Genomic DNA, 12,021 nt, shown 5'->3' with positions numbered 1-12,021 from the left:
ACTCTCTGCCCAATGCTTTCATTAAAGATTATGTGCCAAAGTAATGCTGGTCTCCAAAAAACTTCCTCATAAAAATCCCTATTACCATTTGAAAAGAAAAATAGTAAGCTTTCTGACAGAGTAGGTGAGCAACTATACAATGGAAATATTTAACCACTGTTACTGCAGTAGGATTCACATGATCTATTCGCAAGGTATAGCTCTACAGAACAGCCCCCCTTGCTGACCAGAGCTGTTCTCCAGCTGTCTGTGGTTTGTAGTCACTTCCTCTAACAAATCTCATATACACGCTAAATTTGACTATTGCCATGGACTGCATGGCTGCATAGAACTGCATGGTTATATTTTTGGGTTACTTACTTGTTATTGCTAAGTTTATGCTAAGTCCTTACCCATTTTTAGACAGCTGTTAATGTTCCTGTTGCTGTATAGGGGATATACAGTTCTCCTCCATTATTAAAAGAAACCTGCCTGGCCAATCCAACTGAATGTCTCCAAGACCTCCAACCTGTTCACCTGAAGACAACAGAAAGGTTTCTACACGTTAGATAGGATCTAACTCTAGAAGGAAAGTAAATGCTTCCATAGACCTCCATAGTTACATTCCTGTTATCTTTGTGAAATCTGAGACTTTAGCAAAACAAGTCAATCATGACATCATGCTTGTGATGGAAGTTATTAAAATGAAATTTATAGAGGGTAAAACTGACTAAGCAGGACAAGAGCTGAAAGCAAGTCTAAATATACTTTATAACATTTGCAGATCAATAATTTCCAGCTCTTATTTCTCTTAAGGCATACATTTCATGGCAGGAAAGTCAAAAGAATGTTTAAAGATACTCATCTTTGGTTTGATGCTCTATCATTTGAGGTATGAGGCTAATTTTTATGCTCTGACTTAAGGCAAGGCAAAGCTGCCTGCAAAAGTTGATGTAAAAAGCTACCACTAGTAATGCAAAGCAATCTAAAACTAACAGTGCTTTCACTTTTCATGGGAATGTCTGCTAAAGTTGGTAGCTGTGACTGAAAAAGACAATGAATTCAGGCAAGTATATACTGCAAACCTGTATGTAATGGAAAGAAAAAGAAACCATCTTATTGCAACTAAGTCTTGAACAGTTTGAACTTTTTTTTTTTTTTTGCATTGAAGTTTCATTTCCCAAAATAGAATATTACACACCAACAAAACTCATGTTTCTGGAATTTACATTCAAATATGCTTTCTTATTCATTCTGTACAAATCCAAACAACCAGGATTCCTTTTGATGAAATGAGCTACTATGGTAGTACAACAAGATCAGCCGTAAAACATTTTTCAGCTCAACATATTTACAAGGTTAGCTCATATAATCAAACCACAACAGTAATTTCACTTTGTGTAATTCTTAATACATGCTAGAAAAAGTTCATACTCCTGAAAAAAAAAAAAAAAAAAAAGATGGAAGAAATCAGAATAAGAATTTCACATGCGTGGTTTATAACTTGACAGTCATCGGCCACAACTGGAAACAGGCTGCCCTGCTTGATGGATCAGTGACAGGAGGTATGTTAATTAATATAGCAATGAGCCATCGAGACAGTATGCGTAAGTAGGCACACAGAGCCTGGAAAAAGGATGGCAGAGGGGAACAAAGGCAGAACTGTCTTCAGTCCACGGAGAAATGCATCAGTAATTGATTAAGATACGCTGTGGTATGAGGCTCTGACACTGAACTCATTGCATACCTTCATAAGAATTCCTTCGACAGCTATCTTTCCATTATCAAAGCCTTGTTTTTGACTGTTCCCTTCATCCTCCAATTTCTAAAATTCCTTGAATTATTTTGAACCCATTTTTCATCTCACTGAAAATACAATCCAGCAGACTCCTCAACAGCGATTCTGAGTTCACCGTGCCTGACATTCCGCAGAATGATTTTGCTCTCTGCAAAAATGAATGCAAACTCTTATCAGTCTGAGTTGTCAGAGCAACAACAAATGGTATCAACACCTGCACCCTCCTGCTCAGTGTTCCAGATATTGCAGGGCATTGTTGCAGCTGCATAACATCCGTTTTCAGATAGTGGCCCCAGTGCAAAGTCAGTCTCTCCACACACCCTTTCTAAATGCAATAAAGACCCTACGATACATTCATACCAAATAACACGCTTTTGTTTTATTCAGGATCTTTCAAAGTGAAGCCATGTAAGTTGCCAGTAAAATCTACTATTTTCTACAAAGGCATTCCAAATTTCAGTTCCCCCAGACATTGGGAGACAGGCACACACAAGTCTCATACCGGAAATGTGAGAGTGAAATTTGCTTCAGTCACATCAGAGAATCAGAAAGGACTCCACAGGAGCCAGTACGGAGTTACACTGGTGTAAAACAGGAATGAAAACAGAATTAAGACCATTCAAACCGAAAAAGATTCTCCTAGATTAAGAATACATTGATCCTTCAGACAAATTATCTGATTATTATACATTCTCAGGTCAAGGTTTGATGAGATTGGTTCATGGGGACTCTCTCACTCAGCAAGGGATATTTCAATGTAAATCACCAAAATACAGTAAAACAGTCAATTCGCCTCTTATTTATGAGGTTATTAGTAACATCTTAAGCCCTGGAAAGAAAACTTCATGAAGCATTTTTACATTGGAAGATGCCAATCAACCCTTAAATCACTTCTGCAATGTGGACAAGTTTTATCATCTCTGCTTTGCTAACCAAGGAATTCACACAGGAGCTTGTGCAGTGACTCAGGACAGTCAACCGAAGTGATGAAAGACATATGGTTAGAGCCCAGGACTGCCCTCCAATGCAGCATGTCACCCAGACAACTGAGTCCAGGGTCCAAGCCTCTTCTTGTCCACTTCAGGTATAAACTCTGTTTATTTCAGCAGATTTTGAACTCCTAATTTGCACAGATGGAAAGAGGGAAAACAGCTCTCAAAAATAAATGGCTCAAATTAAGAGCTTGAATGTTTTCCTCATCCATCTCTGACATCCGGACCCAAAGTAGTCTCAATTGTTCTGCAAATGGGAAAAAAGGACCCTTCGCTATGTCAAGAAAACATTAACATTCTCTCACTATGAGTAATAGCATTCCTCTTAGCCAGCTCCACGCTAGAGCGAATCTTCATCTGTATCGATGTCACTGCTTGGTTTGTTCAGTCTCTCAAATTCTTCTCCATCCTACAGAAATAAGAAGAGAACAATGTGAGCAAAAGACATCTTGTTATTAATACATAGAAAGAGGAAGAGAGAAAGAAAAGAAGAAAGTTTATTTACGGTATCTCTATGATATTAACACCCAGTAATTTACATGTTTTACCAGTATGTTAAAATCTTCCTCTAACATATACACGTTCATAAGAAACATCCCGTTCATCTTTAATACTTTTTAGTGACTTGTCTCTAAACAGCTTGTAGTATTCATCAGGAAACTTGCTCACATAGCACTCTTTGTTTTTACCACAGATGCTCAATTGTAAATGCTAAAATAGATAATGCCAGCTACCCCAAAAAATACATCTGTATTATTTACTGCTTGTTAAACAACAATATAAAAGGGTACCATGTAGAAGTCCTTGAAAGCATCTCTACCAAGTTTAATTTTTTCTAGAATTAAATGGAGACAGCACTCTCTGCTGGTTGCATCATGTGTAACAGAGCAGATCTGTACAGGCACAACACACAGACATTAGTTCCTTCCCACTCTGACTAATTTCTCAGCTCAATTAAATGAGCTGAGCCTAAAGGCAAGCCCTCTGTCATGTTCTAGTTGTCTAGATTACTATTCAAATTAGGGGGGAAAAAAAAGTACCTGCAGAAAATGTTGTGTATGAAAAAAATCATGTTAAAATGTCTTCAGATATCTTTTGACTGCTACAGTATGAAGAATCTTAGCAATTAAAAAAAAATAAATTTCTTTATGGGCTCAGCTACACAAAGATTTATCAGTTCTACATAAGTACAATTAGTTCCCAGGTGTCAGTTCCAACTTCTGTATGCCCAGGGCCAGTGGACAAATATATCTGGTCAAAGAAGTCGCAAAAGAGGATTTGTATAAAAGTTGCTGAAGTTGCTCACAGCACTGTCTGTAGTCACGGCAGAAAAGCAACACTTACCTGAGCTTCATGAATTTAAAAAGTGGAATACACAAAATAATTTCCCAACAGTTTTAAAGATTTATGAGTCTGGTCACATGCACAACAAATCTTCCAAATATGCCATGGTGGAAATGGAGGTGAAACAATGGAGAAACCAGAGAAGAGGAGTACTGAAAAGCCTTACCCCACTTGACCTCTCCCACGTGTCTCCTTTGAAGAGCTTGCCCCTTTCCCGCAGAGTGACAAATTCCAGGCCTCTTGGTTTACTGGCATTATAGATGAATATGGAAAGAAGCACCACAGGAGCTTCCAAAAAGAATTCTAAAGAAGGCCTGAAGTCAAAAATGATGAAAGACACTGTGGTGATGATGACAGTGGTGATCTGAGCAGTCATAACATGGAACATGTTGTCTCGGAACTTCAAGATGAAGGCTACGGACAGCCCCAGGAAAGCTGTGACAAAGATAAGAGCCACTGAGAAGACGTTGTGCCCATAAAAGAAGCCGCAGTTCCCTATCTGCCTCCGGTCCTTGGCCCGCAGACCCAGCATCAGCCCATTGAACAGCACCCCGAAGGCATACAGTTTGCTGTTCTGCGTGAAGATGCTTTCAGCAAGCTGGTCCCCATCTTTCAAGATCTTTTCGTTGTAGATGTTAGCCAGGGCAGATATGAAGCACTGCACTAGAATAAGCAGATGTCCCAGACTGAGGCGGAGAGGTTTCAGTGCTCCTGCCATGGTGCTGGTGACGTTCCACTGGAAGCTGGGAAGGAAGCTGGGTGCTCCGCAGTTGCCCTTTTCAACACACGGTTCCTCAGGTCCCGTATAAATAAGGCAGTGGTTAGATGGACTGAAAAACATATTGTGATGGAATCCATGTACAGCCAAGCTTTGCTGATGGCCTCCAGTTCCCAGAGTCAGGGCGACAATGGAGAGGAATAAGATGACCAGAGATGCCCACTGTACCCAAGAGAGTTTTCGCCTAGGAGCAGACAAAAAAAGCCACTAACTTTAGAAACACGGCAGCACAAATTAAACGACAAGAGAACGAGCTCTAAAAAACACACAAAAGACATCATGCCACAGGTAAGGAGATGTAGACAAGTACAAAGACACATCTTGGGTTTTCGTAATTGACAGGAAAATGCCAAAATGTAGGGTTCTTTTCTGTGGCAAGTAGACCCCAGCCTGGTGATCACAGAAACACAAAAGGGAGAACACACAAAGCGCAGAGATAAATTTAAGGGAAGTCTTTCAAGATGGTAGTTCTAGATGCCAAACACGTGACCACTAAAAGCAACTATTGTCTCCGTGAACACAGAACACAGGTTTGATGAATTCAAAGAAAGTCAGACGTTCAAATAATTCTCTTTCTCTGGGAAACCTTCACAACATTTCACTTTTCCCCCATGATTTTGCGCACCTTTCTAATATTTTATGATGCTAGGAATGCAATTTAGAAGACCTAACAGTCTTAGCTATTTTACACTTTTTCACCCAAGGAAATCCTGTTTATTGCATGAAAAAAATAATCAGAATTTTGGAAGATTAAGCAAATGGTGACATATTGAGATGTAAATCTAAAGAACTAAGAAAAACCCTTTTGGTCAGACCATCAGATGCTCTTCTGGAATATTAGCGCCTGTAGAAAAGGCATCTTTGTTCAAAGTTGAACACAAGTAACCTTTTAGGTGGAGTATGAAAGCTAATATCCATTTCCCTGCTACTCTTTTCTGAATCTAAACCACACCATAAAGAGCACGAGTCAGCCGAAGAACACGCAGGACAGAGAAACTGGCTTTTGTCACATGAGTAACAAAGAACAGACGTACATATTTACTTTTAAAAACACACAGTTGACCAGAAACACATCAGGGCTGGCATAATATTACAGCATACAGCTGTGTCTTTCACTCTTGCATATCTCGTTCCTTCTCATTGGGTTACATTTACATTCAATTAGGAACAACAAACTGGCAAGAAGTACTGCTCATCATGAAATATGAAATTTAATGAACAAATGAAGGAACCCAAAACCAGACCTTAATTCTGGCCATTCAACAAGTATATAATCATGATTTCACTCGTTTTCTGTTACAGGTGACCAAATGTAGACACGTAGGAGCTCCTAACAAGCTATTATTTCCAATGCCTTGGTATGCAGAATACAAAGCCATCTCTCATCAAGTTGGTATAGCCATAAGAAAACAGTATTATGGCGCCTATCAGACACAGAAAGAATGTAACATAACCTCTTCATCAATGCTAGAAAGATAAAAAATTAAATCTCATTTACCTTCATAAGTACTACTTACTTTAGCACTATCCTGAAGAGAAGAGCTGTTGTTATAATGACAAAATTTGAGAAAAGTACAGCCATTGCCTAGAAAAAGAAGGAGAGCAACATTATAGTCCAGACACCATGTCGACACCAAAAGCCCACCAATTTTGAGTGGTCCCCTTTTTGCAAGGTGTTTGGAAAGCATCACCCTGGTGCCGAGTAGCACATCCTTAAAATGAAATTCAAGTCCCACTTCAAAGTATCAAGCAAAGTGTGGAGATTAAGTTTAACTGCAGCAGGAAGAGCTCTGCTGAAACAAAGATGTTAGGAAAACAATCCAGCTGGAAATGTACTTGGCCAAAAAGAAAGCTGTTTATTTTTCTGGCAGATCAGTTTCCCCGTCAGGCCGACCACTAAGCTGCAAAATCAGCTGTGTCAGCACAAGTGAGAAAGGTGCTCCAAAAGGAAACTCTGAATAGGGGAAGGTGAGGCTGCTTCTGATGGCAGCTTGTAGCATCCAGACTTGGGCAGAAAATATACTTTTGCACGTCAAATGCACCTGCTTTATTGATTATAAAACATAAAGAGATGCTCACCTTGAATTTCATGACAGGATTATCCTGTATAAACAGTATACATATAAAAAAAGGCATCTGAACTCTTTCCTCTATTTCAACATCAGATGGAGATTGCTTTTTAGACAATTTTGCACAAAAACATATACATGGATTCAGAAGTGCAAAGTGACTTTATCTTGTACTTTCTTATCTACATTTCCACACTCTCAGCTATTGCAGAGCCTTTCTCATTTATCAGAGGAAAAGCATATGCCTTTTTCCCATCACCTTAGGTGTTTGGTTTTTTTTGGAATAGATTGGCACTACGTGCTGAATAATAAATCTCATGAAGCAGCATGACAAGGTCTCAAGTAAGCTGAAGACTGACACAAGAAACACCTGCCTAAGAAATCACAGCTTAATTTTCTGCTTTGTGAAATTACAACTCAGTTAAAAAAAATATATATGTTAGATGAATATTGTGGAAGAAGGAAAAACACTGAATAAAAAGATGAATCTGGAACTGACAGAAATTACTCTGGAAAAATGAGGCTTGGTGCAAAACTGATATATAAATGATATGCAAAACGTTCCACGTATATTTTTGGTCTCACAGGCTAAGCCCCAACCATCTCTGGTAAAGTAATATGACCAAAATCTGTAACAGAATAGTTAAAAATGAATTTATTTTGAGTTTCTTTGTTCTCTGAGGCTTCAAGAGACCTCTGCTTTAGGTAAGTACAAATAAGAAACAAATTAACCACAGATTACTATGCTACTAGCTTGCATGCTGGAAGCAAAGTTTCTAAAAATAAGTTTTACCAGTAACAGATTGAGCACAAAAGAGCATCCACAGTTACTGCTGAAGCCGCAAGAGAAAAGATCTCACCAAAGCAACTCTGTATCTCAGACAACTGCTCACCCAAGTAATTACATAGTCCAAAATCTATAGTTTTAAAAGTCACATGAAACAAAGTTCAACCAGGCACGGCCACCTTCTTTTAGGCATCTTGCCTCTGCCTTTTCACTTTCAGGGTCTTGAACTCTTTCAAGGTATGCTACCTTACAGGTATTTAGTTATCTCATCTATTATTTATGTCTGTATTACAATTTCAGCTGTCAGTTAAAAGACACCAAAAATTCTGGAAGAGCACACATGCTCTCAGGGGAGAGAGACCAGTTTTGCAGTGTGTCCGTGTGCAATATACAAGCTGTGCATTTCACGAAAAGATCACCTTAACTTGAGCCAAAACAAATTGCTTAAGAAAGCAACAGTGTGGTGTAACCTTTTAAGTATCAGGTTTTGGTATTACAAATGTTATAGCTGAATTGCCTTCCCAAAGGAGAAAACATCAACTTATATTAAAACATTCAGAATGTTCATTTTCAGTATATTTTTCCAGCCAAGCCCTTTTCCAGACTGTTCCGTCCTTGTCAAAAATGTACACCTAAAAGGGCATCATTTTAGAGGAGAAGGCCTGAATGAAAATGAAGAAACATTTATACAAATTTTTAATGTCAAACAAGTGTAGCCATGCTATTTATAGCAAGCACTAATCATTTGTTTCCACCTAACCGGTTTGTGAACCAAAAAGTACCCTAGCATGCAAAAAGAAAGCTCAAAAACTGTATGCTGAGAATCTGTAGATTTATCCAGAAGGCTGAATGTAGCTAGAAGAAACTAGCAATTAAACTTTATCCTTAAACACAACCACATTTAATGCACAGCAACATAAAAATGTATGTAAATATTGAGATTCAAACAGTTTTCTTCTTTCCCAGTTCACTTCCTATTGCTCACCTGCTTTAGCAGGTTACATTTATTTGCTTTTCTTTGGAAACGGTGAGGAAAGAATGCAAGTCAACATGTGAAGTCACGTACATAAAGCAACAGAAGACAGAAAATTGAGACTCAAATACTAGCAAAATGAGCAAATACATTTAAAAAGAAATACAGAATTGAAGAAAAAGAAGTGTAAGCACCAAAAAGACCTAAAAGACCTGTCACACTCTTAGGCAATTCAGCCTATTCTTAAATTATTTAGGATGGAGAAAATACAGAGACCTTCCTCTACTGACAGCTGTAAAACACGGATCATTGGCAGGGAAAAAAAAAAAAAAAAGAAAAAAAAAAAAAAAAGAAGGTCTAGCTGAAGATCTAGAGATCATTCATTTACCTGCAAATCTTGCCTTGTCAATGTTACAACTGTAAATAGCTTAAGGTTAATGTTACCCATTAGTAAGACATCAGAAGATATTAATTCAGTACATGCGTACTTACTGGCTGGAGGTAGGTCAGCACATAGAAGACAATCAAGTTGTCCAAGAAGTAAAGAAAGGCAGGAATTGACCATTTCATGGAATTACAAAAATTCTTCCAGGAAAGACATCCAGAGGGATGATCCAAACAACCCTCTGGAAGGAAAACAAATTAAGAGGAAAGACATTTTTCTTGTTTTCTTTTAGTACAAGTTTTCTTTTAGTTTTCTTTTAGTACAAGTCTATTCCAAACCCTTTTGAACAGGTACCACTGTTGTGTTCTTAAGAACACTGCTGGACTGCAAAAAGCCTCAAGTACTATAGGTCTCTGGCAACACAGAGGACACACCCAAGGCAGAACACGTAGCTAGAGAGCAATCCATTGCCTATGGGCATTCACCTTCTTGTTTCACCAGAGAAACCATCCAAGAATCCTTTAAACCCCCCATGAGAGTATTTGCCCACTGGAAGCAAAAAAGCAAATATCAATCATTTGCTGAGGGCCAGAAAGCACTCCAGAAAGTCCCCACACAATAGTCACATCATTATTGGGTGATTATTAATCACATCTAGACCTGAAACAATGACTCAAACAGGGGATCTGTTCATATACCACTCAGAGGATGGCCAGTAACACCAGAAATACAAAATAAATCAGAACTCGGTATATATACAACACACAATCCGAGTCAAAAGAGAGCAAACGGGAAGAAAGCAGAAAGGACAAGGCACAAAGAATGACTTTTCCTTAGGTATTCAGGACACGTGCTTTAGGGTTGTGCCAAACCTTAGACTGGTCTAGAGTTGACAACAGAAGCACTTTGTTAGTACAGATTTAAGATTACAGAATGTTATCTAATCCTCTTCTGAATTAGTCACACACTGAGCTCAGTAAAACTCAGAAATCTGGTAGAAAACAAAATAAAAAAAAGCAAAAGAAAGCAGTAGAAAGGCCCAAAAATAAATTAGAAAAATAGCTTGCAATACGAAACTGGAAGGTAATGAAGCCTGACACCACTTTTCCTGTACAGACAGCAGCCCCAAGATTTGTCTTTGTAACAAAGCTACTTTGAATTCTTACATTCAAATGCTGCTTCTGACTGAAATACCACCACACACATAATCCCCTCCAGTGGAAGGTGGTGGCACTTCTAAATAGAAGCACTCAGAATATTGGAAGGTAAAGGCAAAACCTTTAGTTAAAGCAATTTATAAGATTCTGTTCAGTCACATCTTCACAGTGAGGTGAAGTACCTATTATCCTACCCTGATGCTGTGCTAAAATTCTTAAAAAAAAAATTAGATTGTGTATTCATTACACTATCTAATTCAGCTTACCTGTCCTCATTTCAGCTATCATATCAACAACTTGAGAACACATTAATTTATAGCAAAAATTACAGTTGTAAAAAGTGTTGTTATAATTCTGTATGGAAGACACAATCCCAGAGAACATTACTAGCAGGACTTTTGCTACACTATTAAAGGTGAATCTTTTAGTCAAAGGAAAAAAAAACTGAAGTACAGCAAATCTTAGAAAATCAGTACATCTTAGTTATGTTAAACATGCATACTTACCTTTTTTCTTAACCCATAGTGCCAGTATCAAACAGAGGAACAATTTCACTACTTCAGAACATATGTTCACCGTTGTAGGAAGGTAATCATACTTGTTATCTGTGGGATTCAGCAAATTGTAGAGAGTACACGGTCAGATTCTATCTCCTGCATTCACAATTAGAGAAGACACTATTTTAACCCCTCCAGTCAGAATTTTTGCTACTCCCCATAAAAACAAAAGGCTCTTTCAGCACTTCAATTATAAATACTCAGGTTGTGATGGTATACCACTGCCTGAATGCTCCCCTTCCTAGGTGAAATCCTCCTTCATTTGGTCTCGGTTTACAATGAAACTTTAAGGAAGAATTCAGGAATAACGCTATCTTAAAAAACTAAGGGGAATATCTTCCCCCAGACAGAAAAATGTTATTTTTTCCCTCCAAGGAAAAGGCTTCCAGGATGACACAATATCTTTTAGGATTATACCTCCTCTTTGCTAGCGCCCTTCGCTGATATACGCTGGCGGGGGAAGCGTTACAGCAAGACAGTTATAACATGCACACTATTTCTTAAAACCTGTTGAGAAACATTGGTCAAGACGTTCACCCCCAACCGTGCTTGCACCATTTATTTGCTGACAAACAGCTCCTGAGGCGTTCGTTCCCTGCCGCGCCTTTCCAGGGACGATCTCCACACGGATCAGACATCTTGCAGCCGCAAGGTGCTACTCTGCCTTAGATCCCGCGACATTTATGCCAGAAACCACGAAATTTATCCCGCTTTATGTAACAACAAGACGTTGGCGCTAAGAGCTCTGCGGGCTAGCATTTTGGGGACGCCTCGCCCGAAATGCCCGCTCGCCCCTAGCTGAGGCACCTTACGCCCACCGCCCGGCAGTACCTTCGTTGGCAGAATACTTCATCAGGAGGATGCGGCTGGAGCCCAGCGCTATGAACACCCCGCCGAGCAGGAAGGTGGCGGCGGTGCTCTTGGAGCAGGGGGCGAGGCGGCGGCAGCACCTCAGCTCCATCCCTCGGAGCCCTCCGGGCGAGGAGATCCTAGAACAACCGGCTCCCTAGGAAGCCACGCAGCCAGGTGAGGCTGCTCGGTGCCATCCCACACCAGGGGCTCACGCCGCGAGCCATGCCGTCCCCTCGCTTTTGCATTTAGGAGAGGGACGCGCTATGAGGGGAGCCGCCATCATCGCCACCCCGCCCGCCGCTCCCTCAGCGCCCGCCACGGGGCCCCTCCCCCGCGGCGCTGCCACCTCA

The 12,021-nt window shown here is 39.7% G+C and overlaps 1 protein-coding gene across 2 annotated transcripts; it reads right to left on the bottom strand.

Moving 5' to 3' along the window:
- Positions 1-1,397: 1,397 nt before the first annotated feature.
- On the bottom strand, positions 1,398-11,936 carry SLC35A5 (solute carrier family 35 member A5). Of its 2 annotated transcripts, XM_084291559.1 has the most exons (7): positions 11,651-11,936; positions 10,769-10,867; positions 9,213-9,346; positions 6,409-6,476; positions 4,280-5,075; positions 3,075-3,178; positions 1,398-2,358 (listed from the first exon to the last, which is right to left on the bottom strand). In XM_084291559.1, the coding sequence occupies exons 1-6, from the start codon at positions 11,778-11,780 to the stop codon at positions 3,110-3,112; spliced, it is 1,296 nt and encodes a 431-aa protein (XP_084147685.1). In that variant the 5' UTR covers positions 11,781-11,936; the 3' UTR covers positions 1,398-2,358; positions 3,075-3,109. The 2 variants fall into 2 exon arrangements, with proteins under 2 accessions (XP_084147685.1, XP_084147684.1); XM_084291558.1 differs by having other exon boundaries at positions 1,398-3,178.
- Between the last annotated feature and the right edge of the window lie 85 nt (positions 11,937-12,021).

This window comes from Netta rufina, assembly GCF_964035555.1.
Source record: "Netta rufina genome assembly, chromosome: 1".
Taxonomy (NCBI): Eukaryota; Metazoa; Chordata; class Aves; order Anseriformes; family Anatidae; genus Netta; species Netta rufina.
This window is presented reverse-complemented; position numbering and strand designations above follow the sequence as displayed.

Bases quoted from the DNA above. Each gene is read 5' to 3' on its own strand.
- SLC35A5 (XM_084291558.1), bottom strand. From the start codon at position 11,780: ATGGAGCTGAGGTGCTGCCGCCGCCTCGCCCCCTGCTCCAAGAGCACC. The intron at 9,347-10,768 runs GTAAGTATGCAT...TTTTCCTTCCAG, and splicing joins ACTATGGGTTAAGAAAAAAG to AGGGTTGTTTGGATCATCCC. The intron at 5,076-6,408 runs GTAAGTAGTACT...GTCTGCTCCTAG, and splicing joins CTCTTCAGGATAGTGCTAAA to GCGAAAACTCTCTTGGGTAC.